The 27360-nt window shown below is 37.7% G+C and overlaps 3 protein-coding genes across 3 annotated transcripts in view; 2 read left to right on the plus strand and 1 right to left on the minus strand.

Moving 5' to 3' along the window:
- LOC306869303 (ATP-dependent RNA helicase DQX1-like) lies at positions 1 to 22528 on the minus strand. The gene is made up of 12 exons (XM_079415997.1): positions 22280 to 22528; positions 20027 to 20380; positions 17408 to 17601; positions 16950 to 17331; positions 11363 to 11644; positions 11190 to 11289; positions 10560 to 10715; positions 8078 to 8269; positions 6892 to 7017; positions 6614 to 6804; positions 3534 to 3724; positions 1 to 2234 (listed from the first exon to the last, which is right to left on the minus strand). The coding sequence occupies exons 2-12, from the start codon at positions 20321 to 20323 to the stop codon at positions 2054 to 2056; spliced, it is 2292 nt and encodes a 763-aa protein (XP_079272123.1). The 5' UTR covers positions 20324 to 20380; positions 22280 to 22528; the 3' UTR covers positions 1 to 2053.
- The window catches only part of LOC306870149 (uncharacterized protein), a 141051-nt gene that overhangs the window by 96728 nt on the left and 16963 nt on the right, over positions 1 to 27360 (plus strand). The gene's annotated exons all lie outside the window — the stretch shown is intronic.
- LOC306869304 (isotocin-neurophysin IT 1) lies at positions 22191 to 27172 on the plus strand. The gene is made up of 4 exons (XM_079415998.1): positions 22191 to 22664; positions 25545 to 25669; positions 25735 to 25936; positions 26793 to 27172. The coding sequence occupies exons 1-4, from the start codon at positions 22499 to 22501 to the stop codon at positions 26930 to 26932; spliced, it is 633 nt and encodes a 210-aa protein (XP_079272124.1). The 5' UTR covers positions 22191 to 22498; the 3' UTR covers positions 26933 to 27172.

A 27360-nucleotide genomic window follows, 5' to 3' on the forward strand; every position in this document is an offset into this window, starting at 1 on the left:
CAAAGCTCCACAACTTTTAATTAGTGTTCAAATGTTCACTGTATTAAAATCACATCAAGACTTCACACACAAAATAGAGATTGTACATTTAGAAAAATACAAAAACAAAGTACAAGGAGTAAACAGAGACGAGCTGTAGAACCACAAAACACCCTGAACATCAGCTCCATTATCACTCAGAGAGTCACAAATACAGACGAATCCAGAGCAAAAACCAATCAAAGCTCCAGTGACGGAACAAAGCAAACGTCCAGAACGCCAGCTCAGTGATTCAATCCCTAACCCAGCTCACAAACACTCAACACACTCCATGAACTTATGAACATATTATTGCTGATTCTGTTCAAAACATGCAGCTTTTTAAGGTTTTTGTTTCATTCCATTTGATTATTTTGAGAATGTTACTTTTGATTGTTCTCGGAATGTTCTGAAACAAATAGAAACATTTAAAAACGTCATGAATGTCCAACGAAAGTGTTTCAGGAAAACGTTCCATGAAAGCTGTATAAAGCATGTTTTTGAATGAACGTTTTGAGAACTGTATTACAGGCCGGCTGAATATGAACGATGTTACTGAAGAACGATGGATTTGTGAGACTGCAGCTCAGAATGAACAGAGCATGATCGTCTGCTGGTGTGGATGTTAATATAAACACAGTGTGAACTGATTTAAGAGCCTGGAGCTCACGCTGGGCTCTGATGCTGGATTTGGCTGAAATGCTTGAAGGCACAGTCAGACTCCAGGAGCATCACTGAGATCCCTGTGTGTTACTGAGCCACGGTTTGAAGGAGAAAGTGTGTACTATGCAGACAGCAACACAAAACAGAAAACACCAATGTCTGTGAACGGGGCACACAGACAGCGAATGTTAAATAGACCGAAATCAACCAAAAGTGATGCAACTGACCTTCATCACAGTCCATTTATTATGATTAACCTGCTGTTCAATCATTGCACTCAATCACACAGGATATGACTTGTATACAATGATCAATCTATTTGTTATAATCGTCTATGGGCTGGAAATATTCGTTTATTTGAACAACTTTAATTTGACGTAATTATTGAGGATTGCATCATAAAGTGAGTGCATGAAAAATTGTTAAACACAATAAGCTTCCATCAAACTTCTTTGATCTGGTCTTTAGTCATAATTATTATTTTAAACTTTGGCTAATTGAAATAAGCACCTCAGTCGTGGTATTGAGGGTGGAGAGAGCGCTGGACATTCACTCCCCCCACCTACAATCCCTGCCGGACCGAGACTCGAACCCACAACCTTTGGATTACGAGTCCGACTCTCTAACCATTAGGCCACGTATTTGTATTGTTTTCTGTAATAAAATAAGGTGGTCAGACTCATACACATACAGCATGGCTTGCGTGCTCCATTTTAAGTGACAAAATAATATCATAAAACCATCTTCCTTGGTTTCACAATACTGAATTAATGACTGAGTTTGGTGTCTTTAGAAGACGTATCTGTCTTTTTTTGCATAAATAAATCACAACAATCCCGTGCTCTGGGCACAGCCATTGATACAGGCTGCAGCCGACGTTTTATTACGCTACTATTTGAAACTTTCTCTTTTTGAACGTGGAAGTGTGATAAAGGCTTATAGGATATGAAAGCACAACTCAAATAGAAATCACATCATGATGCCGCTCTGTGTTTGTGACTGAACACAATCACACCGTGCCAGAAAACTCTGGAAAATGTTGTGTGAGTGAAGTGAGCTTCCGTGGCGTTCACAGACAGCTGCCATTCATTTATTCTACAAGAGACTGACAGACTAGAGTTTATTACTGATGTGACTGGACATGATTTGAGCTTCATCTGATTGGCTGCTGGACTCTGTTCCCTTACTTCATCCACAGAGACTCCTTATTCACCATTAAAAACATATATAAATATAGATTTCGTAGCAAGTCAATTACAGAAATAGTAAATCTGTGCCAGACAAGAACTGAAGTCTGCTGAAGAGTGATCACAGTCGCCTGGAGGTCTGAAGATGTCGTCGCCGCTAGTGTGTGTGTGTGTGTGTGTGTGTGTTACTGAACGCTGCACGTCTCTGCACTGTGCTGACTGCCCGCTTCTTCATGGCTTTGGTCCTGAGGGTTTGTGTCCTGCTCTTCTGGAGGAAATAAACTCTGTCTGAAGCCCATCAGCAGATCTCGGCCGTCACTGGCCGGAAGGTTCCCTAGATAGTACAGAGGCGCCAGCTCCACCAACCTGCGACACACACACACGCTTGTTTTATCTTAGTGAGGACATTGCATAGACTTCCATTGATTTTCTATCCATTTAATGATATTTTTCTATCTCCTAAACCTACCCCATCACAGAAACATGTGCAGAACACTAGATCTTTTGGCTGATTTGGTGATTCGGGGGTGGTGATGGCGCAGTGGATAAGACACATGCCTTTGGTGTGAGAGACCCGGGTTCGAATCCACTGTGAGACACCAATGTGTCCCTGAGCAAGACACTTAACCCCTAGTTGCTCCAGAGGCGTGCGACCTCTGACATATATAGCAATTGTAAGTCGCTTTGGATAAAAGCGTCAGCTAAATGAATAAATGTAAATGTAAATGTGATTTATAAGCCTTTCTAACTCGTGAGAACCAGTCAAATGTCTCACTAGTGGGTTGTCATGATCTTTCACAATATAAGAGAACATTTCATAGATAAACCAGTACACTCACACACACACACACACGCATGCACGCACACACACACATTACACTCCACACACAAACACACACGCAAGTTAAGACGTAGTTCAAGATGGACATTCACTCCCCTCCACCTACAATCCCTGCCGGAACTGAGACTCAAACCCACAACCTTTGGGTTCTGAGTCCAACTCTCTAACATATTTATATTTAGGCCACGACTGCCCACATATTTATTGAGCTCTTATGAAGCGAAACGATCGTTCTGTGCAAGAAACTGAACATTATTTACAACATTATCACCTGTAATCCAGAGCCTCAGGCAAAGGTCTGGAGTGATGTCTGGTTCACAAACGAATCATTCTTTTGAACCGATTCTTTTTGGTGAACTAGTTCACTTCAAGTTACTCGATTAAAACTCACTTTCAGACGCCTAACAGTCACTCTGACTGGAAATAACATCATTGCGTGATTAATGAAACAAACTGTCTGAAAGAACCAGTTCACAGAAAAGAATCGTATTTCCCCGTTTGCCTGAGGCTCTAGATTACAGGTAATAATGCTGTTAATAATGTTCAGTTTCAATTGTTTTGCTTCATCAGATCTCAATATATCATCAGGAGCCACTGGGATTCATTTTGTGTTGCCCGATATTGCTTATTTTGACTCTCAAAGTGACGGTACCCATTGACTTGCATTATATGAATCATCTATTTCAGCTAAAAATCTTCTTTACTGTGCTACTGAAGAAATAAAGTCACCTACATCCCCAAGGATGGCCTTAGGGAGAGTAAATCAACAGCAAATGTTTATTAAGGCTGATGTTTGAGCAGGGTTTGACTGGAGGGTCACTCACATCTGCGGGTGGATCTCAGACACGATGCAGATGCAGTTGTCGTGACAGATGGTGAAGTCGTGGTAAAGCACCCAGCTGGGAGGGTTTGGCTGCGGTCGGCGGCAGTTATATGAAGAGAACGGGTGGAGGTGAGCCACGTGACGGTGTGTGAGCAGAAGATAGTTCCCTGAGCCATCAACATCATGAGCAACCTGAGGATCACACACAGAACAAGAAGAGACACACACCAACAAATAACTTATCGAGTGCTTTTAACAATACAGAGTGTGTCAAAGCAGCTTTATAGTATTAAATAGGAAAATAGTGTGTCGATAATGCAAAAGGCAACTCAATTGTCAGTTAAAGGCATTGTGATTTCAGTATATATCAAAACTTCATTATTGATTAGTAATATGCATTGCTAAGAACTTCATTTGAACAACTTTAAAGGTGATTTTCTCAATATTTAGATTTTTTTGCTCCCTCAGATTCCAGATTTTCTAATAGTTGTATCTCAGACAAATATTGTCCTATCATAACAAACCATACATCAATGGAAAGATTATTTATTCAGCTGGCAAAATGTATAAATGCTGGTAAAATGAGTTGGAATGAGCAAATTTCCAAAAATGAGCTCTTTTTATTTCCACGTTCTTCATTAAAATACCTTCAAAATGACGTATGACTTGTTGGAATCGGACACAAAATGCGGTTTGAAGGCGATGGAGTCAGCAGAGTTGATTTAGAGAAAAATCAAGTTTAACTTTCCAAAGAAAAACAATCACCAAGCAACATTGCATATTTTCCTACAGTTCTTTTCTTAATAATTACTATATTATTAATCACAATATAGTTATTTTTTATTTTATATTTATGATTAAAAACACAAACAAAGATGGAAATAAGCAGTAGTTTAGTCAAGAGTGATTCCGTCTTTTCTTTTAAGGTTTGATTAATATTGAGACAGATCTATATTAAGACCTATTGTAATGCATAGATCTAATATAATAATGATACATCAGATTTTTCCCTAACCATTCTTGTAAGGCATAACAGATTATGCCTGTGTGAATCTCGCCAAGACATATTTCAGAATAATGTACTTTACCGGGAGATCTTGGAAAGGCACGTTATACTGTATGCACACGCTCTGCAAATGTCAATTTGCAATTACTATATGCATTAATTACTATATGTTTAATTACTCTATGGAGCATTGGGATTGCTAGAAGAGGCCTTAATGAACTCGTTTTTGTGAAAACCTCAAATTTGACCAAAACCTCTTTTGCCTGTAGCTCAAAATCAGGCCGTGCACATTCAACTCATTTTCCCAGCACGGGTCACATTTGTTAATTATTGTTGTTGATCACTGAAGAGTTGCCACAGATACAAAAATAATTTCCGATCTAAACTATACTATATTTCCACTATCATTTCCAATCAACTGTTCCAGACCGCTTTACACAAAAACAAAACTGCTCATGCCATGATTAACGTCTCATGCACTGAATTGTACAGAAATGTCAAATAGGGCTGCATGATTAATCAAAATAAAACAGAAACTGTGATATGGTTTAGTGTGATTATCAAATGGCAAAGGCTGTGATTTAATTGAATATTATAATTTAACCCTCCTTAACGAAACACGCCAACATATTCTCAAAACTGTGATGAGAAGCGCTTCTAAACCAGCTGTTGTCAACAAAAGAGACGCTTTAAGGCTCCTGCAGATTTCAAGAGAAATGATTGGATGTTTTAATGTTTACAAATTAAATTAAGGCAGCCATAAACATTAGTATTGTAATTTTAAATATGTACTGTAGCAAGGGCGTAGGCTTGCTTTGGAGATTGGTGGGGACATATTGGGTGCAATACCTGTGAATTGTACCTGTGAGCGCTGTGCTTCTCGTCCGGTGTGTGACTATACATGTATTAAATGCACGTCCTTGAGAACACGCAGATTTCTAACGTATTTACTTTAACTTGTTAGGTAATATCAATGATATGACATTTCAGATGCGTCTGAAATGACAAAAATAAATGCATATATTTAATTATTTGATCAAAATTATTGCTAGGGACAGTTTGGAAGTGGCTGGATATTAGTAGGGACACGTCCCTAGCGCCCCCCACCCTCCCTAATTCTATGCCCCTGTGCTGTAGCAAAAATTTTTATTGTGTTCTTACTGGAATTAAAAAAAAATAAAAATGCAATCCTAAAAATAAAGAGTTCCAGGTTTGCTGTTCTTGTTTGTAGGGCTACACAATTTATAATATATTACTATTATTTTTATTATTATTGTTATTATTATTATTATTATTGGCCAAATTGTGCAACCCTACAAAAATGAACAGCACATCTGGAGCATTTTTTGTATTTTAAATGTCATTTGAAATTGAAACTGCAATTATTATTATTTTTATTTATTTATTTTTGAAGAGAAAAAAAACAAAGCATGCAAACATTTCAGTATAATCCAGATATCAACTACATTTAGCTGTATGTCATAAATAAAAAACACTAAAATCAACCAGCCATAGTAAAGCTTTGTAAACAAATCCCTGTAGTTAATGTTAGCTAGTTAACAAGCAAATTCAATACATTATGGAATTTTGACAGTAATAATAATAATAATAATAATAGAGAAATTACATTGGGTTTATGTTGATTTACTTTACTATGGTTTTCACTGTAATGCAAATTCAATACATTATGGAATTTTAAAAAGATTTAAGGTTTAAGACTTAAAAAAAAAAAATTGTTGCAATTATTTTAGTTCTTTTTCTTTGTTACCCGATCAGCGCTTTCATTTAACGAAGACACTTTAATGATAGTGCACCTTATTTAAATTTTTTTTGTTCTTTCTTTCAGTTTCAGACCCCTTAATTTACTGATGTAGAAACAAAACAACTTGCAAGGAGGGAGTGAAATTACAAATATCGGTTCTGCGTATTGGTTATCGGTCACATAAACATGCAAACAATGGGGTCGGTTCTAAAAAATCAATATAAGCCGATCTCTAGTTAAGCCATACCAGTGACGAGCCAATCAGAACACAGCATTCTGGAGCGCAGTGGTTTAGTTTATAGTGTGCGTTTACCTTCAGGAAGAAGCCTGATATCAGAGCTCTCTTTATATTGGTGCTGTTGTCCTGGTAACCGAAGGCGGGAGGAGAGACGGGCAGCTCGATTCGCTGCATCACCTCCAGTAGCTCCGCCCTGATCACCACAGCCAATCGTAAGGCAGAGGCGTTGAGGAAGTTTGTCCTGCACCAGACCTCGTCTTCGTTATCTGAGGACACACACTCAGTCAGTATTCCTACATGATACAGTATTCCTACATGAGACGCATCAGTATCCGTCTGACGCGGTCACTCACGCTGAAGATACGCGTTGTAGACGTTGATGAGGGTCATGTGATCTCCGTCCGGATGCAGCAGGGGTCGTCTGTGGGTCGCAGCCGCCTCCTCTTTATTAGCCGGAGGTGTAACGAAGCACGGCGGAGCTGCAAGGCAAACACACACTTACTCAAGACGTCTGTGTGTGTGTGTGTGTGTGTGTGTGTAAACAGTGTTGGGAAGGTTGCTTTGGAAATGTAATCAGTTACAAATTACAAGTTACTCAATCTAAAATGTAAGTGTAGTGTAACCATTTTAATTACTTTATTAAAGTAGTGTAACCGATTACATTTGATTACTTTTCTATATCTCTAAACGAATGTTTTCAACTGTTAATCGTGTTGAAGCATGTAAAGCAGGTTAACCTTACAGTAGAACTCAACACTGATTTCTGTCAGACTTTTAAAATCCTTCATCACTTGAATTAAGATTATAATAATCTAATTTTAAAGCACAGCCACCACAGAATCAGACTTTAGCAGCTCTTTTCACTTTGAGATCATCCAGGTTAAACACAGATTTAAAATCATAACAAGATATAGTTTAATAGTTCTGATACTGTTTATGAAATCAAATCTTTGAATAGCTATGACAGCAAACAATGCTTTGGAAAAAAACAGTTAATCTTAAAAAATAAAGCATATACATAAACCCAAATAGGAAATAAAACAGTTATTGAATAAGCATGTGTCCTAAAAACATTGCTGTCTCATATTTTAAAGCAGTCATTGCAATTTATGAAAGAAGTCAATAAAAATCTCTGTGTGTGAAAAATTCATATGTAACCCTTTTGTAATTGTTAACATTTTCTTAAGTAATTTAATTACACATTTTTTCTCAGTAACTGTAAGAGACTAGTTAAATTTATTGGTTACACTTTATTTTAAGGTGTCCTTGTTACAGTGTAATTATACATTTAACTACAGAGTAATATTAATTAACTACATGTACTTACTATATGGTTATGGTTAGGATCAGTGGAACTTGCATGTAATTATGCATGATTTATTGTTATTATAATAGTAAGTACATGTAACAAGGACACCTTAAAATAAAGTGTAACCCATTTTTTTGTAACTGAATCACGTAATTCGGTTACATGTAACTAGTTACTCCCCAACACCGTGTGTAAATGAGTGTGATCACAGGCATGAGAGCAGTCAGTACCGGTCAGCATGGCAGCGATGGTCAGCAGCTCGTTAACGCAGTCGAACTCGCAGGACGCGATCAGAGCTTTGGCTAACGGCGGCTCTAGAGGAAGTTCAGACATGATGATTCCCACCTCTGAGAGATTCCCATCGTCATCCAGAGCCGCCAGATAATCCAGATCCTCCAGAGCCTGCATCAGCGCCGCCGGAGCTGCACACACACACACACACACACACACACACGAGTTTCTCTAATCTGACCAGCTGGTTCAGGGCAGTTCACAGAAATCATGGTGCAACAGGGTTGCTGGGAAACATCAGGTATGATGTAATAAAAGCCTCCATTGTAAGAGCTCTAGATTTACCAGTTCACCTAAAGCCAAACACACACATATGGAGCCATTTTAGTCTCAATAATAATTCATGCTAAAGACACAATGCACACAGCCGAAACCAAATTCTAATGCATGAAACCTAATTCACGTGCACAAAAAAATATATATACACTCACAAAAACCAATTTACATGCACAAAAAAAAAAAATATTTTCATAAATTACGTTTCACAAACGCAAAACACAATTCACAGATGTACAAATGTGCACAAAAAGTTTTTAATGTTTAAAATTGACAAATTCATGGACTGTGAATATGCAAATCGTCATTCATGTGTGAATCGCCTTGGATTTGGAAATTTTAAACATTAAAAACTTTTTGTGCACATTTGTACGTGCATGTGAATTTGGTTACGCATGTGTCTTTTGCGTGAATTATTATTGAGACTAAAACGGCTCACACTCACAGACACTCACAGACACTCACACACACACTCACACATACACTCACAGACACACACACACACACACACACACACACACTCACAGACACTCACAGACACTCACACACACACTCACACATACACTCACAGACACACACACACACACACACACACACACTCACAGACACTCACAGACACTCACACACACACTCACACATACACTCACAGACACACACTCACACTCACACACACTCACAGACACTCACAGACACTCACAGACACTCACAGACACACACTCACACACACTCACACACAGACACTCACAGACACTCACAGACACACACACAGACACTCACAGACACACACTCACACACACTCACAGACACACACACAGACACTCACAGACACACACTCACACACACACACACACTCACAGACACACACAGACACTCACACACACACTCACAGACACTCACAGACACACAAACACTCACAGACACTCACACACACACACTCACAGACACACACTCACACACACACACTCACAGACACACACTCTCACTCACAGACACACACAGACACACACTCACACACACACACACACACACACACACACACACTCACAGACACTCACACACACACACACACACACACACACACACAGACACACACACACACAGACACACACAGACACAGACAGACACACACAGACACACACTCACACACACACACACACACACACACTCACAGACAGACACAGACACAGACACACACACACACACACACACACAGACACACACACACACAGACACACACACACACACACACACACACACACAGACACACACACACACACAGACACAGACACAGACACACACACACAGACACTCACACACACACACTCACAGACACACACTCACACACACACACTCACAGACACACACTCTCACTCACAGACACACACAGACACACACTCACACACACACACACACACTCACAGACACTCACAGACACACACACACACACACACACACACACACAGACACACACACACACACACACACACACAGACACACACAGACACAGACAGACACACACAGACACACACTCACACACACACACACACACACACACACACTCACAGACAGACACAGACACAGACACAGACACACACACACACACACACACACACACAGACACACACACACACACACACACAGACACACACACACACACACACACACACACACACACACACAGACACATACACACACACAGACACAGACACAGACACACACACACAGACACACACACACACACAGACCTCCTGTATGTCAATGAGTTTGTGCAAACACTACACAACGGATGAGCAGATTACAAGATCCTAAAACTAAACTATTAAAATAATTTATGTTACTTGAAATAAAGTTAAAATAAACAAACAAAAAACTATTAATGAAAATTTGAAATGTTGTCTTGGCAATAAAAAAGTTTAAGCACTAAAATTACTCAAAAAAAGAATAAAAATAAAAATAAAAAGAAAGGTAAATATAAATATTCAAAAGAAAAAGTCACCAAAAAAGATAAAAGAATGAAATAAAATGCCTAACATTTAAACTTAATATTAAGTTATTAAGTCCAAAAACAGGACTAGAAAATTATTTGCTTCAGAAAACTTTTCATATAATACGTTAAATATCAAACGTGTGTTTGTCTGAACTGACCCGGCCGGTCCAGGAACTTGCACTGGCCCATGTCTGCGATGTCCAGCCTCTTGAGGAGCAGCACCAGATGACTGAGGTTTGCTTCGGTCACCGCCGGACAGCGAGACACGGGCATCTCGTCATGCATCTGCTGAGAGTAGAGCCGGAAACACACGCCTGCGGCACGCACACACACACACGCACACGCACACGCACACGCACACACACACATTACTACTAATGAATGAACAGACCGTTTCATTCACTTATTGAGATGTTAATAAATTGTATTGGATTTTATTTTTATATTTTCTGGTTTCATGTTCATGTGAGTTAATGTTAGATTTTGTCATTTTCAAAAACATATATACAGTTTTTATTCATTTATTTCCTTTATAAAATGTTATTTCAGTTTTAATTATTTTTGTACAACAAGTTAAATAAAAAGAAAATGAGAAATGATGCCTTGGAAACTAGCTGAAATAAGTTTAAGTTTTTATATTTTATTTCAGTTAACATTTACTTTATTCCAAATAATAATTTTTTTAAGGTTCTAGTTTTAGTTGACTATAATTATAACCTTGAACTGATTGAATGCAATGCAAGTCACTTCAGATAAATGCATGAACATACTAAATCTGTTTTACGCACCTGGACGTGTGCTGTTGACCCTGCGGGCGCGTGTGTCGGCCTGCTGTTTGCTGATGGGCTGCTGAAGCTGTGAATCCGCTCGGATCTGAGGGTTGTAGATCTGTGGAGGAACAGAAGGATGAAGACCAAGCCTCATACGACAGAACCGACACACACTCTGAGCTCTGACTCACGGTCTTCAGCTGGACGCCGCTGTCGATGACGTATCGGATGTTCCTGAGCGAGAACGAAGCCTCTCCTAAGACATCGGTGAGGATGACCCTGCGTCTCTGGGCTGGAGACTCCTGAGCGTCCAGCGGCTCGTTCTGTTGTTTGTCCTCGGCGCTCTCTGTATCGTAAAGCTGCTGCGATGATCCTGCGACGCCGGCGTGAAGCTCGATCACACGCAGAGACAGCAGATGAGCGCTGAGAGACACACACTCCTTCTCCAGAGCCGCACGACACTCCTGGATCTCCTGACACACACAAACACACAATAGAAGTACTAATAAACAGCCAATATGTTAATAATAGACATGCAAATAAGCAACAAGTTAATAGTGAGAATTGGTTCCTTTACTAAAGTGCCACCTTTTTTTTTTGTTCTTTTTAGTCTTTTTTGGAGCTTGACTTTATAAATCTACCTTCTCTTTTCTTGTATTTTGCAAAAAAAATCCATGCAAAATCTCATATTATTTTGAATAACCTGAGGGTGAGTGCGTTCATTGTTGAAGCGTGTGAATGATAAAGGATCAGATCCTCTCACTGACTCACACACACACACACACCCAGACCACCACACACATCCCTGCTGAGGCTCTCTGTGTGTTCACTTCAATATAAATAAATAGATACATCAATAAATAAACATGTACAGTAGATTCCAGTAGATCTCAATCTGACTGTGTTGTTATTGTTAAAACTAATAGCATAAAAAGTCATTACTTCAAATAATTACTAACTTAGTAAATTCTAAAAAACAAAAAAAACTATCAAATCTTAGTAAAAAACAAAAACTATAAACTTAACTATTAATCTATAACCTATCGTTAATTAAAAATTGTTGATGTTGCATGAATTGAAAATTAAATGTTTGATGAAAATGTTAAAATGTTGCTACTAAATTGCTATAATATTTTTTTTAAATGTAGCTACTAATGAAATAAAATGACTAAAACTAAAATTGAAATTAAAATCAATTAAAGCTAAACAAGTAAACATATATTACAAAAATAACACAATAACCAAAAAGTAAAATAAGAAGCTAATTAACACCATATTGGTAAATACAGTGCCTCATAAATAAAGCTACAGTCCTAGAATAAACTCACAGCAACAGGAGAAATGATTCGTTACAAATGTGAGCATTTGTGGGTTTAATGTGACATTATATGTTCTCCGGCTAGTGACAGCACATAAATGAGTTGGTCTTGAGTGATTCTGCTAGAGACACGTGTGGCTTTGCATTATTTACATATGAGAGAGAAAAGATCAGGACGAGTCTTAAACACGTAAGGAATATATTTTGTGAGTTATGTGTTATGTATATAATATGCAACTCAAAGAAGAAATATATACTCTATTAGGGCTGCGTATTTCATGATTTGATTTTGATTAGGTAAAATACATGTCAATTTATTTTCAAGGAAAAAATCTCTCGAATAATACTGAATTATACATAAGCACCGTCGGTACATTGCTATATTAAAGTGATTTATAAGCAGGCGTTATTTATAATAACAGTTTTCAAACTTTTTAAATTATATAATTTAGTTTCTACTCCAGTTTGTCGTTGAAATATAAATATTTTAACAGTGGATGTCATAACTTGTTTTCATGACAGGTTCAGTAAAAGTATCATGAATATGTAATATAGTGCATATATTTATCCAAATGCTCCTCTATAGAGTTACTGTTTCTAGCTGACTCTCAAGTTTATGGCCACTGAATGTCTTTTCTGAGGTAAATGTGATGTTAGGTGACATAGCTGATCTTTCTGCGGTTGAATCACTGATTGATTATTTAATTCATGATTGATTTCAGTAAGTTATTTTGTTTCTTCTGATGTTCATTCATGTTTATTTGCTGCTGTAACTAGTAGTAAAGAGGAAGACATGATCGGTTCATTACAGCCATCTCTCAATTTGGAAAATCGACAATTTAAAGCGGAGATGGTTTCACATAAAAAGTAACGAAGCACAAAGTTTATTGTGATTTATTGGATGTGAGGGACTACAAATAATATTATATTAAGTTTTGTTTACACATCAACTGAAAACAACATAGATCAAGTCTTGGGATTACAGAATCATTATCAAAACGAGAATCAATTAAAACAGAGAAATTGATGTTTTCAACCCAGCCCTAAACTGCATAGACAAAAATGTACCGAATGAGACTAAAACAGCAGAAGATTTCTTGGTCATACTTTATTTTAAGGTCCAACGCTCACTATTAAAAAAACATTAACTATGACTTTTTCCTCAATAAACTCCTCATTTGCTGCTTGGTAATATCCTAATGATTTCTGGCATAAAAGAAAAATCGATAATATATACAATGTATTATTGGCTATTGCTACAAATAACCTTGCGACTTATGACTTATGTTGCCCCCCTCAAATTGAAAAAGATTAGAGAAAAACGTACTGCGCCATGGTACAACAGTTATACCCATTCTCTCAAGAAAGAAACTCGTAATCTTGAGCGCAAATGGAGAAAAACTAACTAGGAAGTGTTTAGAATTGCGTGGAAAAACAGTATGTCCAGCTATAGACAGGCTGTAAAAGCTGCCAGGGCAGAGCATATCCACAAACTCATAGATAATAACCAAAACAATCCAAGGTTCTTATTTAGCTCAGTGGCTAGATTAACAAATAAACAGACACCGCCCGATCTAAATATTCCCTCACAGTTTAAAGGGAAAGGGAAGTGTTGTGTGGCCAAGTCTGGTGACCCATACTCAGAATTTGTGCTCTGCATTTAACCCATCCAAGTGTACACTCAGTAGTGAACACACACCTGGAGCAGTGGGCAGCCATTTATGCTGTGGCACCTGGGGACAATAGTAATGACTTTACGAATTTCTTTACTGATAAAATAGATACCATCAGAAATACAATATCAAATGTAGATTCTACTGCGTCTAGTATTTCAGCTTCATTCATCGCACCCAAAGAAAAACTGCAGTGCTTTCCAACTATAGGACAGAAAGAGCTAAACAAACTTATCAGTGCATCTAAACCAACAACATGTTTATTAGATCCTGTACCCACTAAACTACTGAAAGAGTTGTTACCTGTAGCAGAAGAACCGCTTCTCAATATTATTAATAGAGATGCACCGATACTGAATTTCTCTGCCGATACCGATAGCCGATTATTCAAAATGATATCGGCCGATAGTTATGTGTGAGTTAAGAGCAGAGCCTGGTTAATATTCGCCGCATCAGCATGAGCGGCAAAAATGACGCGAATACTGAGGAAACGATGGCGAACGGGGTGGAGGAATTGGTTTTCAAGCGAAAGAAAAATAAAAGTGCTTCTTAAACCAGAGAAGGTGAACATGTTGGTTTTGTCTTTTCTGTTTATCTCACGTTATGCTATGGAGGCTTTCTTTAAATGTTCTTTATTTATTTGATTCTTCAGTGTTGGATAAAAACCAGTGGCGCAGCGTCTGGGCATGCAGGTGCATATGGGCCCGGGCAGATTGGGGGCCCGCCGAGTCGAGGGGTAACTTTTAATTGAAACAAGGGAACGAATATAGAGCCTTGCATGGGCCCGGCCCTTGTCCTTCTCTCTCTCTCTCTTCCCCTTTACACAGCTGCTGTTGCAGCCATTAAAAAAAGTTACGTTTTGGTTCTTAATGGCAAAGTGGTTATATTTAGTTTCGTTTCTTTATTAAGTTAATTTAGAAACATGATTGTAACATTTTATGTTTGTTAAATTCAAGTTGTAGTTATTTTTTTAAATACCAAAAGGTCAGCACATATGTTTGATCAGTTTAGCCACGATTTGAGACATAAACTTAATGCATTTCACAATATAAATGTAAAAACTTAAGATAAATGTGTGATAAATATCAAATCGTTTGTGCTAAAAGTGGAAGCTGAAGCGCCCTTTGAAGACGATCACTTGCATTTGTTTTTTCTTAATGAGTGGAAAATGAAAATACACCATAATTTTTCCTCATAAAGGTAAGAGTATACATCATTCAAAGCAGTAAACTGTTTTATTTGTGTACACTCACAATATCAACAAAATGTTTTGCTTTTTTAAAAAAAACAAACAGGGTGTCTTGATCTTGAGCAGGAACACTTCACAAAAACTGAACCGAAATTCAGCAAATACTTGCCTCACTGACATGATAAAGATATTTATAGAATGCTATAAAATACTACTTTACAACGAAATAATTCAAATCAAAAATTAAAAACTCTTTCATTAGCCTGTCTAATCCGTAAAGATGCATTTCTCTCTAAAGGCACGTCCAATGAGGAGATATGGGGATGGGGAGTCAGGATCGTCAAACTTAATACTATTTTATTATTCTTTAGCTTGGGTTGAACAAATCATTTTTGCTTAGATGGAACAGCAGCTACACTAATTATGTCTCTATTTGTTTCTCTGTTGATTAACATCCCGTGGTAACTAGGAATGACAGAAGCTTCAGTCTGGATCCAACCCTTAAATGATCTGAGATGACCGAACACCTGAGAAAAGATAATGCCAACCCCTCAGAGGACCTCAGAGGATGCCAACGCTCAGACAACATACACAATTACCAAATTTTGCCATAAGTTAAATATATTAAGGTTCTGCAATATATAAATATATTGTGGAAACTTCATTTCCCGTAGAGCTGCTTTGCAACGATTTGTATCGTAAAAAGTGCTATACAAATAATTTAAAGTTTTAAAGAGTTTATGACTGGTTTTGTGCTCCAGGGTCACATATGAGATTTTGCATGGAACGTAAAAGAAGATGCTACCTTACCTTAACTATTACATAAAGATCATATTCCATGAAGATATTTTAATATGCATTGCTAAGAACTTAATTTGGACAACTTTAAAGGCGATTTTCTCAATATTTAGATTTTTTTGCACCCTCAGATTCCAGATTTTCAAATAGTTGTATCCAAATATTGTCCTATCATAACAAACCATATATCAATGAAAACCTTATGTATTCGGCTTTCAGATGATGTATATATCTCAATTTAAAAAAAATTACTCTTATGACTGGTTTTGTTGTCCAGGGTCACATATTACTTTGAGTAACCTGAGGGTGAGTACGTTCATTGTTGAAGCGTGTGAGTGATCCTCAGTAGATAAAGGATCAGATCTTCTTGCTGACTCAAAGCGCTTGACGGTCATCATAGGAGATGTCACACTGCAGGAAAGTGTCTGAAATCTTCTGACACTGCCAGAATTTAATCGGAGGAAAAAATTGATTGCAACGGCCATTAATCGGCTGTCGGTGAACATGTCAAACCAGCGATCTAGACAACCGATTTTAGCCTAGGATTATAGGAATCTTTTAGGATTTAAAAAATTTGTCTCAGACGACCAAATCGTGGCCAAAATCGCACAGTGTGAGCCGGGCTTAAAAGTAATGGCTAAAAGTTGACAAAAATGCAATGACTTTTCGTCGACTAAAACTATGAAAGACTCAAATGACTAAAATGTGACTAAGACTATTAAGCTTTTACGTCTCAAGATACAGACTGACTAAATCAAAAATGCCTGCCAAAATGAACACTGACTCATAGAGACCCATACCTGCACACTGGGGAGGAAAACCAGTATGTCTCCTTCCTCTCCCCTGCGGTGCAGTTCCAGGATCATGTGACAGGAAGCCATGGCCAGGTCGCGTCCTGTGGGCAGCTCTCGATACAGTATTTCGGCGGTGTTGTTTAGCGAGGGAACGCTGAGGTGAGGAACACTCTCTCCCAGGAAGCTGGCAAAGGTGTGCGCAACGGCAGGCTCGGTGAGCAGTACCACCCTGAGCTCGGAGCGCTGGCGGCACACGTCGCGCAGCAGCCCCAGCAGAGCATCCGTGGCCACCGTGCGCTCCTGAGCCTCGTCGATGACCAGAACCCCGTACTGCCGCAGCAGAGGGTCCGACATCATCTCCTCCAGCAGGAGAGAGTCTGTGACAAACCTGCAGAGAGCAAACGTTACTACAGCGTTAAAGTGGCACAGAGCAGCGGTGGAGAGCAGCGAGCGAGGCCTCGTACCGCAGTATGGTTTCCGGCGTGCAGCCGTCCTCGTGAGGGACCCTGTAGCCCACCTCCAGCCCCAGACTCAAGTCCATCTCATCGGCCACTCTGATCGCCAGACCGCAGGCCGCCGCCACATACGGCTGACAGCAGCACACCAGACCCTGAGAGAACTCGTGAGACAGAGCGAACTCCACACACCACTGAGGAACCTGTCACAACAGAGCAGAGAGACATGTCAGAGAGTGGGAAAGAGCAGAGGAAAATATTAGAATAGAATAGAATAGAATAGAATAGAATAGAATAGAATAGAATAGAATAGAATAGAATAGAATAGAATAGAATATGACACAGCAGACCAGAATAGAATAGGACAGCGCAGAATAGAATAGAATAGAATAGAATATGACACAGCAGACCAGAATAGAATAGGACAGTGCAGAATAGAATAGAATAGAATAGAATAAGACAGGACCAGCAGAATAGAACAGAATACAATGTAGAAGAATAGAACAGAAAAGAAAAGAATAGAACAGAATGGTATGCAGCAGAAGAGAATAGAACAGAATAGGATAGGAATGTGGCAGAATAGAATAGAATAGAATGTAGCAGAATAGAACAGAGCAGAATAGAGCAAAGCAGAATAGAATAGGACAAGGCAGAATAGAATATAATGTAGTAGTATAGAATAGAGTAGAATAGAACAGAACAGGGCAAAGCAGAATAGAACATAATAGGACAAAGCAGAACAGAATAGAAGTATAGGGCAGAGCAGAATTTAATAGGACAAATTAAAATAGAATAGAACACAACAGGACTAAGCAGAATAGAATAGAATGTAGATGCAGATAAATTAAGACTGCATGACTCAAGAGTGCAAGAAGTGAGTGATTAATGAGGAAGAATAAAATACAATACAATACAATGGAATACAATGGAATACAATGGAATAGAATAGAATAATGCAACAGAACTGAACTGAATACAATAGAACAGAACGAAAAAAGGATTGGAATTAAATAATACATTATTATTTAATGCATTAAACTACCTACATTTCACTGCTGGTTATACCCTGTATAATTGTGTATGTGACAAATAAAAATCTTGAATCTTGAAATAACAGAACAGAATAAAAGAGAATGGAACAGAATATAATAGAATAGAACAGAACAGAAAAGTAGAACAGAACACAAAGAAAAAGAATGGAAAGACATTCAACAATCCAGAATAGAATACAACATAACAGAACAGAATAGCATATAATGGAATAGAATTAAATATAATAGAATATAACTGAATAGAATAGAATAGAATAAAATGGAATAGTTCAAATTATATAAAAAAATGCACAGAAAAGAATGTAATATAATAGAACAGGATTAAATTGAATAGAATGGAATGAGACAAGACAGAACGGAATGGAACAGCTTTGAACAGAATAGAATAGAACTCAATTGCTCCTTTGCAGGAATTGAACATGCAGCCTTCTGGTTTCAAGCCCTGATCCTAAAGGAATGTTTTGGGTGTAATACTGTACATGTTAAGCTCTTCTGACAGCATCTGTGGCATACTGTCCATCACCACAGAAGATCATCTGAGTCATGCTGACAGTAAACAATCACACTGGATTCCTGCGGGTCAACCGTACTGGAGGGTTCATTAGCAGAAACATGCTTATGCCTGTGTTAAATAGCTTGATAATTCTAAAAAAAACTTTATTTAAAGTTTATTTTTCTGAAAGAAGTCTCTTCTGCTCACCAAGGCTGCATTTAACCACAAACACAGTAAAAACTGAAATATTGTAAATTATTATTACAATTTCAAAGCAAACAAGAAGGTAGCTAGCCGCACACTGACTACAGACTAAAAAGGTTTCGATTTTTTTATTTTATTTTATAAATTGCATTTATAATAAAATAACTGTTTTCTATTGTAATTCTACATAATTTATTTCTGCAATGCCAATGTGAATTTTTAGCAGCCATTAATCATGTCTTTAGTGTCACATGATCCTTCATATTTATTACATAGTAGCTGTGTTATAAAAGCAATAAAACAGTCACTGCTCTGTGTGTTGTGCCTGACAGCAACCTTTAGCCGTGACTACAGGCTTCAAGAGCTTTATTGCAAAATTGTGTCACTTTCTTTGCTTTTACAGACTGAGGGACGAGTTATTTTTCAGCGGTGATCAACAGCACGAGACAGATGCCGTCCACAGAGCTGGTCTTTTCATTGACTAATTGTTGGTTCATTAACAGTTACCCTAGATAGGTGTATCTTTATCAATAGTGTAATTTGATAATAATAACTTTATTATTGTAACGCTGAAGTAAAACACTGCAACTATCATACTAAGAGGTCGTTGCAAATGCATGTTGAACTTCAAGGGATAGTTCACCCAAAAATACTATGGAAGTCAATGACTAACGGCAACTGTTTGTTTGCCAACATTTTTCAAAATATCTTCTTTTGTGTTCAACAGAAGAAAGAAACTCAAGTTGTTGGTAGGCTAAATGATGAGTAAACGATAAGAACTATTGCTTTCATGTTACACTTCCGAGAAACTGGACACGAACAGAACTATCAACAGATCAGAAGTGTGAAGCAGTCAGTGTTTGTGATGTACATAAGGACCTGCGTGCTCTTCCCCGTTCCTCCATCTGCACTCAGGACGATCATGCTGTGTGACTCCATGTGCTCCAGCAGACTGAGCTTCAGACTCCACACGGGCAGCTGCTTCCGCTCCTCCAGAAGGTTGTAGTAACGTGAGGAATACGGCAGCCCATCGTAGGGGTTCACCTCCAGATCGGCCAGATCCTCGTCTTCTCTCTCACCATCCTCCTCCAGGTCTCCAGATAGAAGAGATGATATGGAGAGATTGTCCAGGCTTGAGAGCGCAGGAGAAGGTTTGGGGACGGCTGGGGAGGACATGTTGAATGCGGACGGGCCGCTGACGGAGCCCTGAGGAACACCGCAAATGAAAACTACCTGTGCAGAAGAAATCATTCAGCCAAATATTTAGGATTTGAAGGGACTAAAATATAATAATATTAAAAACAATATAACCTATTAAACAGTTCATTCATTATAATAATAATAATGTACAACTATTCATTAATGACATACAGCTGGGTAAAACAGTAATGCCTTGTTCAAACTAAATAAGCTCTTTATATCCAACATTATTTGAGACTAACTTTTTCCTTAAAATTTTGAGTTTTTTTCTTCTCACAATTCAGTTTATATCACAGAGATTTTGTCACAATTCAGTATTTTCTCTTAATTCTGAGTTTATATCTAACAAATCAGTTTTTTTTTCTTGCAATTCTGAGTTTATATCTCACAATTTATATCTCACATTCTCGTAATCCTCGTAAGTTTCCTTTTCAGAGTTTTTTTCTCGTAATTCTCGTAAAAGTTTGTCACAATTCTTTTCTTGCAATTTTCAGTTTGTATCTAAAAATATGTATTTTCTTGCATTTCTGAGTTTACTTCTCAATTCGGAGTTTGTATGTTGCAATTATAAATTTATATGCAACAAATGTTTTTTTTTTTTCTTTTTCATAATTCTGAGTTTTTTCCATGCAATTTAAAGTTTAGGTCTATATCTTCCATGCCATTTGTGTAAGACTAAGGAACAGCTGAACTGCTCTTTTCTAGCGATTGAAGCCAGTGAAGAACAGCAGCTGAAGCTCTCAGTAATTCTACACGTCAGGAATCCAGCACATGTCTTCCAGCAAATGCACTGCAACACACCGCCTTCACTGCATTGTAAAGGACACTACAATGCACAACACTATCCCATTGCCCTCAGAGTGTTGCATAAATGAGCCACTATCACATTGTTCACACTATCGTAACCGCCACTAACTCAATATGCAAGCGTCTCCTGGGTCAAGTTAGCCAGACGGTGTCTGATAACACACAGTAGAATGATAATATAAATTAAATTAAGTTAAACTACTACAACACAAGATACAGGAGAACATAGGTAACGAAAGGGACTCGTCAGCATTACCGGTGATGTTTAAACAAGGCACTGATGCATTTGGTTACTCTAACACGTGTGTTTGGGAGGGACTGATCAGATGACACACCGCAAACAAAACACCTGCAACACTGCTTCAAGTGAAGGAGAGATTCAGGAGGCTCCTGACCGTCCATCACACAAACACAACAGTTTCTCATATTTTGAATTCATTTTTATGTTTTCTCTTTTCATTTTAATTGTAGTTTAATTTTTAGTATTTTTGGTGGAGTTTTAATTTTACATTTTTATTAGTTTTTTTATATATCTCTATAGTTTTTATTCTTTTTTTTTGTTTGTTTATTAATACATTGTTAACCCTGAAATGCATCTATGAAGCAGCTGTGCTCTCAGTCTCTATTGTGCCAAGATATGACTGATGTGTTCATAAAATCAGGAATATTTAGTAAATAAGTGCATGTGTAGCAGGCTAGGAGAATAAGAGTGCAGTGTGTGTCAGTGATACTGAGGTCAGATTAGAGCTCAACAACAAAATATCACAAACAACAGAGCAAAGCATGCTAACTAATCCCAAACATATCAGTACTTTATAATTTTTACACAAACATCAACACACTCTGAACATGACCTTATTTGTATTTATTCAATAAGAATGGCAGAATGCATGTTTTTGATTCGTAAACAACCAAAATATAACACTAGGATTAATCTATGGAATGTTTTATAATAGTACAGTGTGATTATTTTAATGAAATGATGTAATGTTTTGTGTTCGGACGCGTTTCCTTTAAATCTGCATAATGAGCGAGTATCAGCTGACTGTCAGAGATCAGACAACACGCAGAATAAACACGAGAACAAGGACAGAAACACGAGAACGACAGGAAAACGACATTTACCTGAAACACATTTTCACCACAAACCAGCTGATGTAAATGAGAGAGAGTTAATGTACATCCAGCGACTCTCGCGATGACACGAAATATAACCCTTCACAGAATAATGAGCCTGAAAGCGAACTGCTTTAAAATCGATCTGAAGCCGTTTTAGTGCGATATTCTGAGCTCATTCGTGACTGTTGACGGTATTTCATCGCCAGAGAGCGAAACTCCGCCGCCATGATGAACCTCACCTCACGGCCGCGTCTCAAATCCCGCTCCGCTCCCTACATAGACAGCACTACATCACTCACGCGCATTCCATGTTGTGCACTAGGCAGGGCACTCCAGAGGAGTGGAGCCACAGCCTCGCGCGCAGAGCAGGTGGAGCTGAAACCTGAAGCAGGTAATAAAGAAGAGAAGGGTGGAGACCGACAAACACTCAATAAATTAATCAATGTCAAATAAAACACAACATACTAACAATGTATGATTATGAATTAAGAGCAATAAGTAGTGTGACTGTTTCAATTAGGCTACTTTATTAAAGTAATGAATACTTTTCTAATGAATGTTTTAATCATTTTGAAGCATGTAAAGCAGGCAGGGTTACTCTTACAGTAGAACTCAACACTGATTACTGTCAGATTTACAGAAAAAAATGTTAATCTTAAAAATGAAGCAAATAAGATATACAACAGTTGTCAAATAAGCATGTGTGCTATAACTCATGAAACTGTGTCTCATATTTTAGAGCAGTCAGTGCAATTTGGGAAAGAAATCAATCAAATCTGTATGTTTGTGAAAATATTCAAATGTAACCCTATTTGTAATTGTTAATATTTTCATTACTAACTGTAATTTAACAACACATTTTTGTCTCAGTAACTGTGACTGATTACAGTTACATTTATGTTGTAATTAAATTGCGTAATTCTGTTACATGTAACTAGTTAGTCCCCAACACTGATTAAGAGTCATAAAGAAACACAGCTTTTCATAAAGCGTCACCAGTCCAGACCTGATCAAAAATATTGATTATTTCTAAAACGATTATCCCTGGTTCACTCCTGGTTGCGTCAGAATTTGATGTGTTGGACTCTAAGGGTCAGACTTCCAACGAGGAATATACTCAACTCTATCCTCAATTTTCTTATTTTGTTTAGTAAATTGTCATAAACATCCAAATATTATTATTTTAAAAACTATATTTTAATATATATATATATATATATATAGTTTTTTAAATTTATTTATTTTCCCTATGTTTCTGCTTTTCGTGTATGCTTTCCTCTTGTTTGCACGTGAAACTTTCTGTTGTTGCTCTTTAATGTTCTCCTAAAGATGTTTGTGTGAGATAATTTGTGTTTTATTTAATTTTAAAAATGTAGATATTGCTGGTAGCTACTGTAATTACACCATGTGTCTAATCAGTCCATCAGTGTTGACACTGTCCTTTTCCTGCAGATCCAGAGAGATCAGTCCTGCATTTACAGCTGATTGCAACATAAAGAACATAAAAACTGATGAGTGCAAAAGGAAAATTAGTTGTGCATGAGAAAAAGTATACAATTTTATGACTACAACAGATTTATTTTTTGCTATGCAACGATTAATTCATCCATTAATTCTGATTATAAAATTTTGCTGCAAGAATTGACTTAAAAGAAAACACACATTGGTGCCTTTTCAATTTACAGAGACAAAATGACAGCTGTTTAACCCTGAAACAACAGTCAGTCAGTTATTTATTAATACATCTAAATAGTGTTAAGTACTTTTGTATTAAAACTGTTTGTTCTTATTTTAAAGAAATATGTTCAGCTGCTATATTTCCTCCATTCAAATGAACCAATAATTATGTAACTGGTTCAGTGTGGTAAAAGCAGCATGTGACTTTCAATCAGCGGCTGCCTATGTTGACCCAGGGTAATAATTCTATAATTAGATTAAATCAAAGGGATATGTGACCTATTAAAGGCTAATCAGAGATGAATGAATAAAAAGCAGGGAGGACGTGTTCATTGAGACAATTCTGTTATTAGCATGTGACTCGACAGGCTAATCACTTCAGCATTCATTATTCCCTGGAGTCCAGCGGCTCATTAGTCTGCCACGAGTTACATCTAAACACATCAGAACATGTTACGTATTCAAGAACATGGCAGTTGATTTATTTTCTAATTTGGTATTTATTGTCATTCGTCTGATATAATAGACACATTGCAGAACATATAACAGAATATGCATGTCAGAGGTTTAATATGCAGAAGTCTCAACAATCATCAGTCACCTTGATGACATGGTTGTTTAGATGCTTGGTGACACAGTCAAGGGTGTTTTGCATGAATAGCAGAGGGCCCTGGACCGAGCCCTGGGGGACACCTGTGTCCGATATGAGACAGTATGAGCTTCGATGGTGGAATCTAACAACTGTTGACCAATTAGTCAACAAGTCAAAGATACAAAGCATATGTGTCTTGAAAAGGAGTGGTTTCATTCAACTAGAAAACATAGCAAGACTAATAGTTTGGGGGTTAAACTGATTAACGTACTTTAACATTAAGCTTAATATAATTGGAACTCAGCAATGACTATTGTTTTTGCACTCTGTTTTAGGTTAAAAAGTGAGAAATAACTGTTTTTTGCATGTAGTCAAAAACCAACATTGTTAAAAATAAACGTTATTTATTGGCATCAATGGTTCCGTGAAGAAAATCCATGGAAACTTTCCATTGGACAAAGGTTCTTTAGACTTCTTTAGATTATTAAAATGTTCTCCACAATAAGAAAACATGGTTATTTAAGAGTTGTTCACTGAAAGGTTGTTTGGGAACCCAAATGGTTCTTTTATGGCATCACTGTGAAAACCCTAGTTTCAGAAACTTTATTTTTTAGGAGTGAAATCTCAGAAAGCTCTACAATGAATAGTCCTGTGTTAATTCACCTGTCTGATGTTATGCCACATCACGGGCCGTTAATGACGCACATCCCTGTTACTGGACAATGTAGTGACCAGTTCACTGACCTAATCAGGTCACATCATTATCATTTAGATGGCTAAGACTCCTTGATTGTAGCTAACAGGTAATAACGTGATAAGATCACGCAGCAAATAGGTATAAAAAGAGTCTCCTCACAGCATACAAATGAACATCGCTGCTTAAAAGCTGAATCGCTTCATTATAGCTCTCAATTTCAGCCTCGGTAAAGTAAGTACAGCATCTTTATTAAGAGTAGTGTATTATTTAGAGTCTGTTGTGTTATTTTCGTGTCTCTGGCACAGATATGTCTGGAGGTCTGCTCTCAGTGGTCGGTCTGCTGTGTCTGCTGTCCATTTGCTCGGCCTGTTACATCTCTAACTGCCCCATCGGAGGCAAACGAGCCGTACAGGATTGGCCATCTCGACAGGTGCGTTTATACACTTCCTGACCTTAAATTGAACAACTGAGCTTTAATTTCCTTGTTCTCTGTAGTGCATGTCATGTGGTCCTGGCGATCGTGGCCGGTGTTTTGGTCCCAGTATCTGCTGTGGTGAAGGCATCGGCTGCTTGATTGGCTCTCCAGAAACACTCCGCTGTCTGGAGGAAGATTTTCTTCCTTCTCCATGTGAAGCGTCTGGAAAAGCGTGCGGTTATGAGGGACGCTGCGCTGCTCCCGGGGTCTGCTGTGACTCAGGTCAGCTTTACCCATTTCATATCTTATATAAAAGTAATTTTACTTGATGACTGTACTAAAGTATTATTTTGAGGGATTTGTATTTTACTCAAGTAGAATTTAAACTGCATTACTATTTGTGACCTTGGAGCACAAAATCAGTCATAAGGGTCAGTTAATAAATGAATAAATAATCTTTCCATTGATGTATGGTTTGTTAGGATAGGACAATATTTGTCTGAGATACAACTATTTGAAAATCTGGAATCTGAGGGAGCAAAAAAATCTAAATATTGAGAAAATCTCCTTTAAAGTTGTTCAAATGAAGTTCTTAGCAATGAATATTACTAATCAAAAATTAAGTTTTGATATATTTATGGTAGGAAATTTACAAAATATCTTTCTTAAGAGGTTCTGTGAAGGTTCAAATATTATACTTGACTACTTTTCCGAGGAAAAAACAGTACTTTTTACCTCTTACAATTTTGTTTACATTTTTTAACTAATATTTGCAGATTTGTTTTTCAGTCTTAAGTACAAATATCAAATACAAATATATGAAATATGGTAAATGAAAGTTCAAACATGCATGCTTTATGTGTGAGAAACGATGTTTGTTTCTGTATGTCAAGCATGCACTTTCATCATGGAAATTTCAATGATAATCAAATTTGAAGAAGCATATTAAACACTAAAAGGTGAATAAAAAGAAAACCTCTGGTGAAAATAAAATGAGATTTTGCACGTTATCTTAATAATTCATGGGAAATTATTCAATGATTTACCTGGTAAGTTTGCAAAAGTAAATCTGTTGAGAAAATGAATGGGATTTTCACTTCTATGTGTAACTGTAACTGATGGTTTGTACGTAACTCAGAGGGCTGCAGTATGGATCAGTCGTGTGTGGATGGAGACGCCGATGGTCCAGCCGCCGCTTCATCTGCCAGCAGCCAAGATCTTCTGCTAAAGCTGCTGCACCTGTCAAACCACGCCCACCCCTACAGACTCCACCAATGAAACACTCACAGAAGAGTGACATCATCTCAGGAGGAGCCGCCCACCAACAACAATGACTCATCACCTACTTTTTGTAAACCAAGTTTGTATAGCCGCTAGATATTTGTATGGCTAATACATAGAAGCAGGTATTAGTAGTGCTGTATTGATGATAGCTTGACTGTACCTTTGTGCAGCTATTAAACTCTGAGAGAAATCCTCTGTTTAAGTGCTTTTCATTACAGAGACAAATCTATTCTGTACATTTTCTGCATTTTATCTCATCTGCTTCATTGCTCTGTCCAACTACAAACTACTTGAGACCTTTACTCATGTATTTTCTCCATTTGGACAAACTCGCTTGATGCCCATCATTGCAATGCCCACAAGGCTTCAAACTCAAACCTGAGATTTTGAATGCGCACACACACACACACACACACACACAC

This window comes from Barbus barbus (assembly GCF_936440315.1).
Source record: "Barbus barbus genome assembly, chromosome: 5".
Taxonomy (NCBI): Eukaryota; Metazoa; Chordata; class Actinopteri; order Cypriniformes; family Cyprinidae; genus Barbus; species Barbus barbus.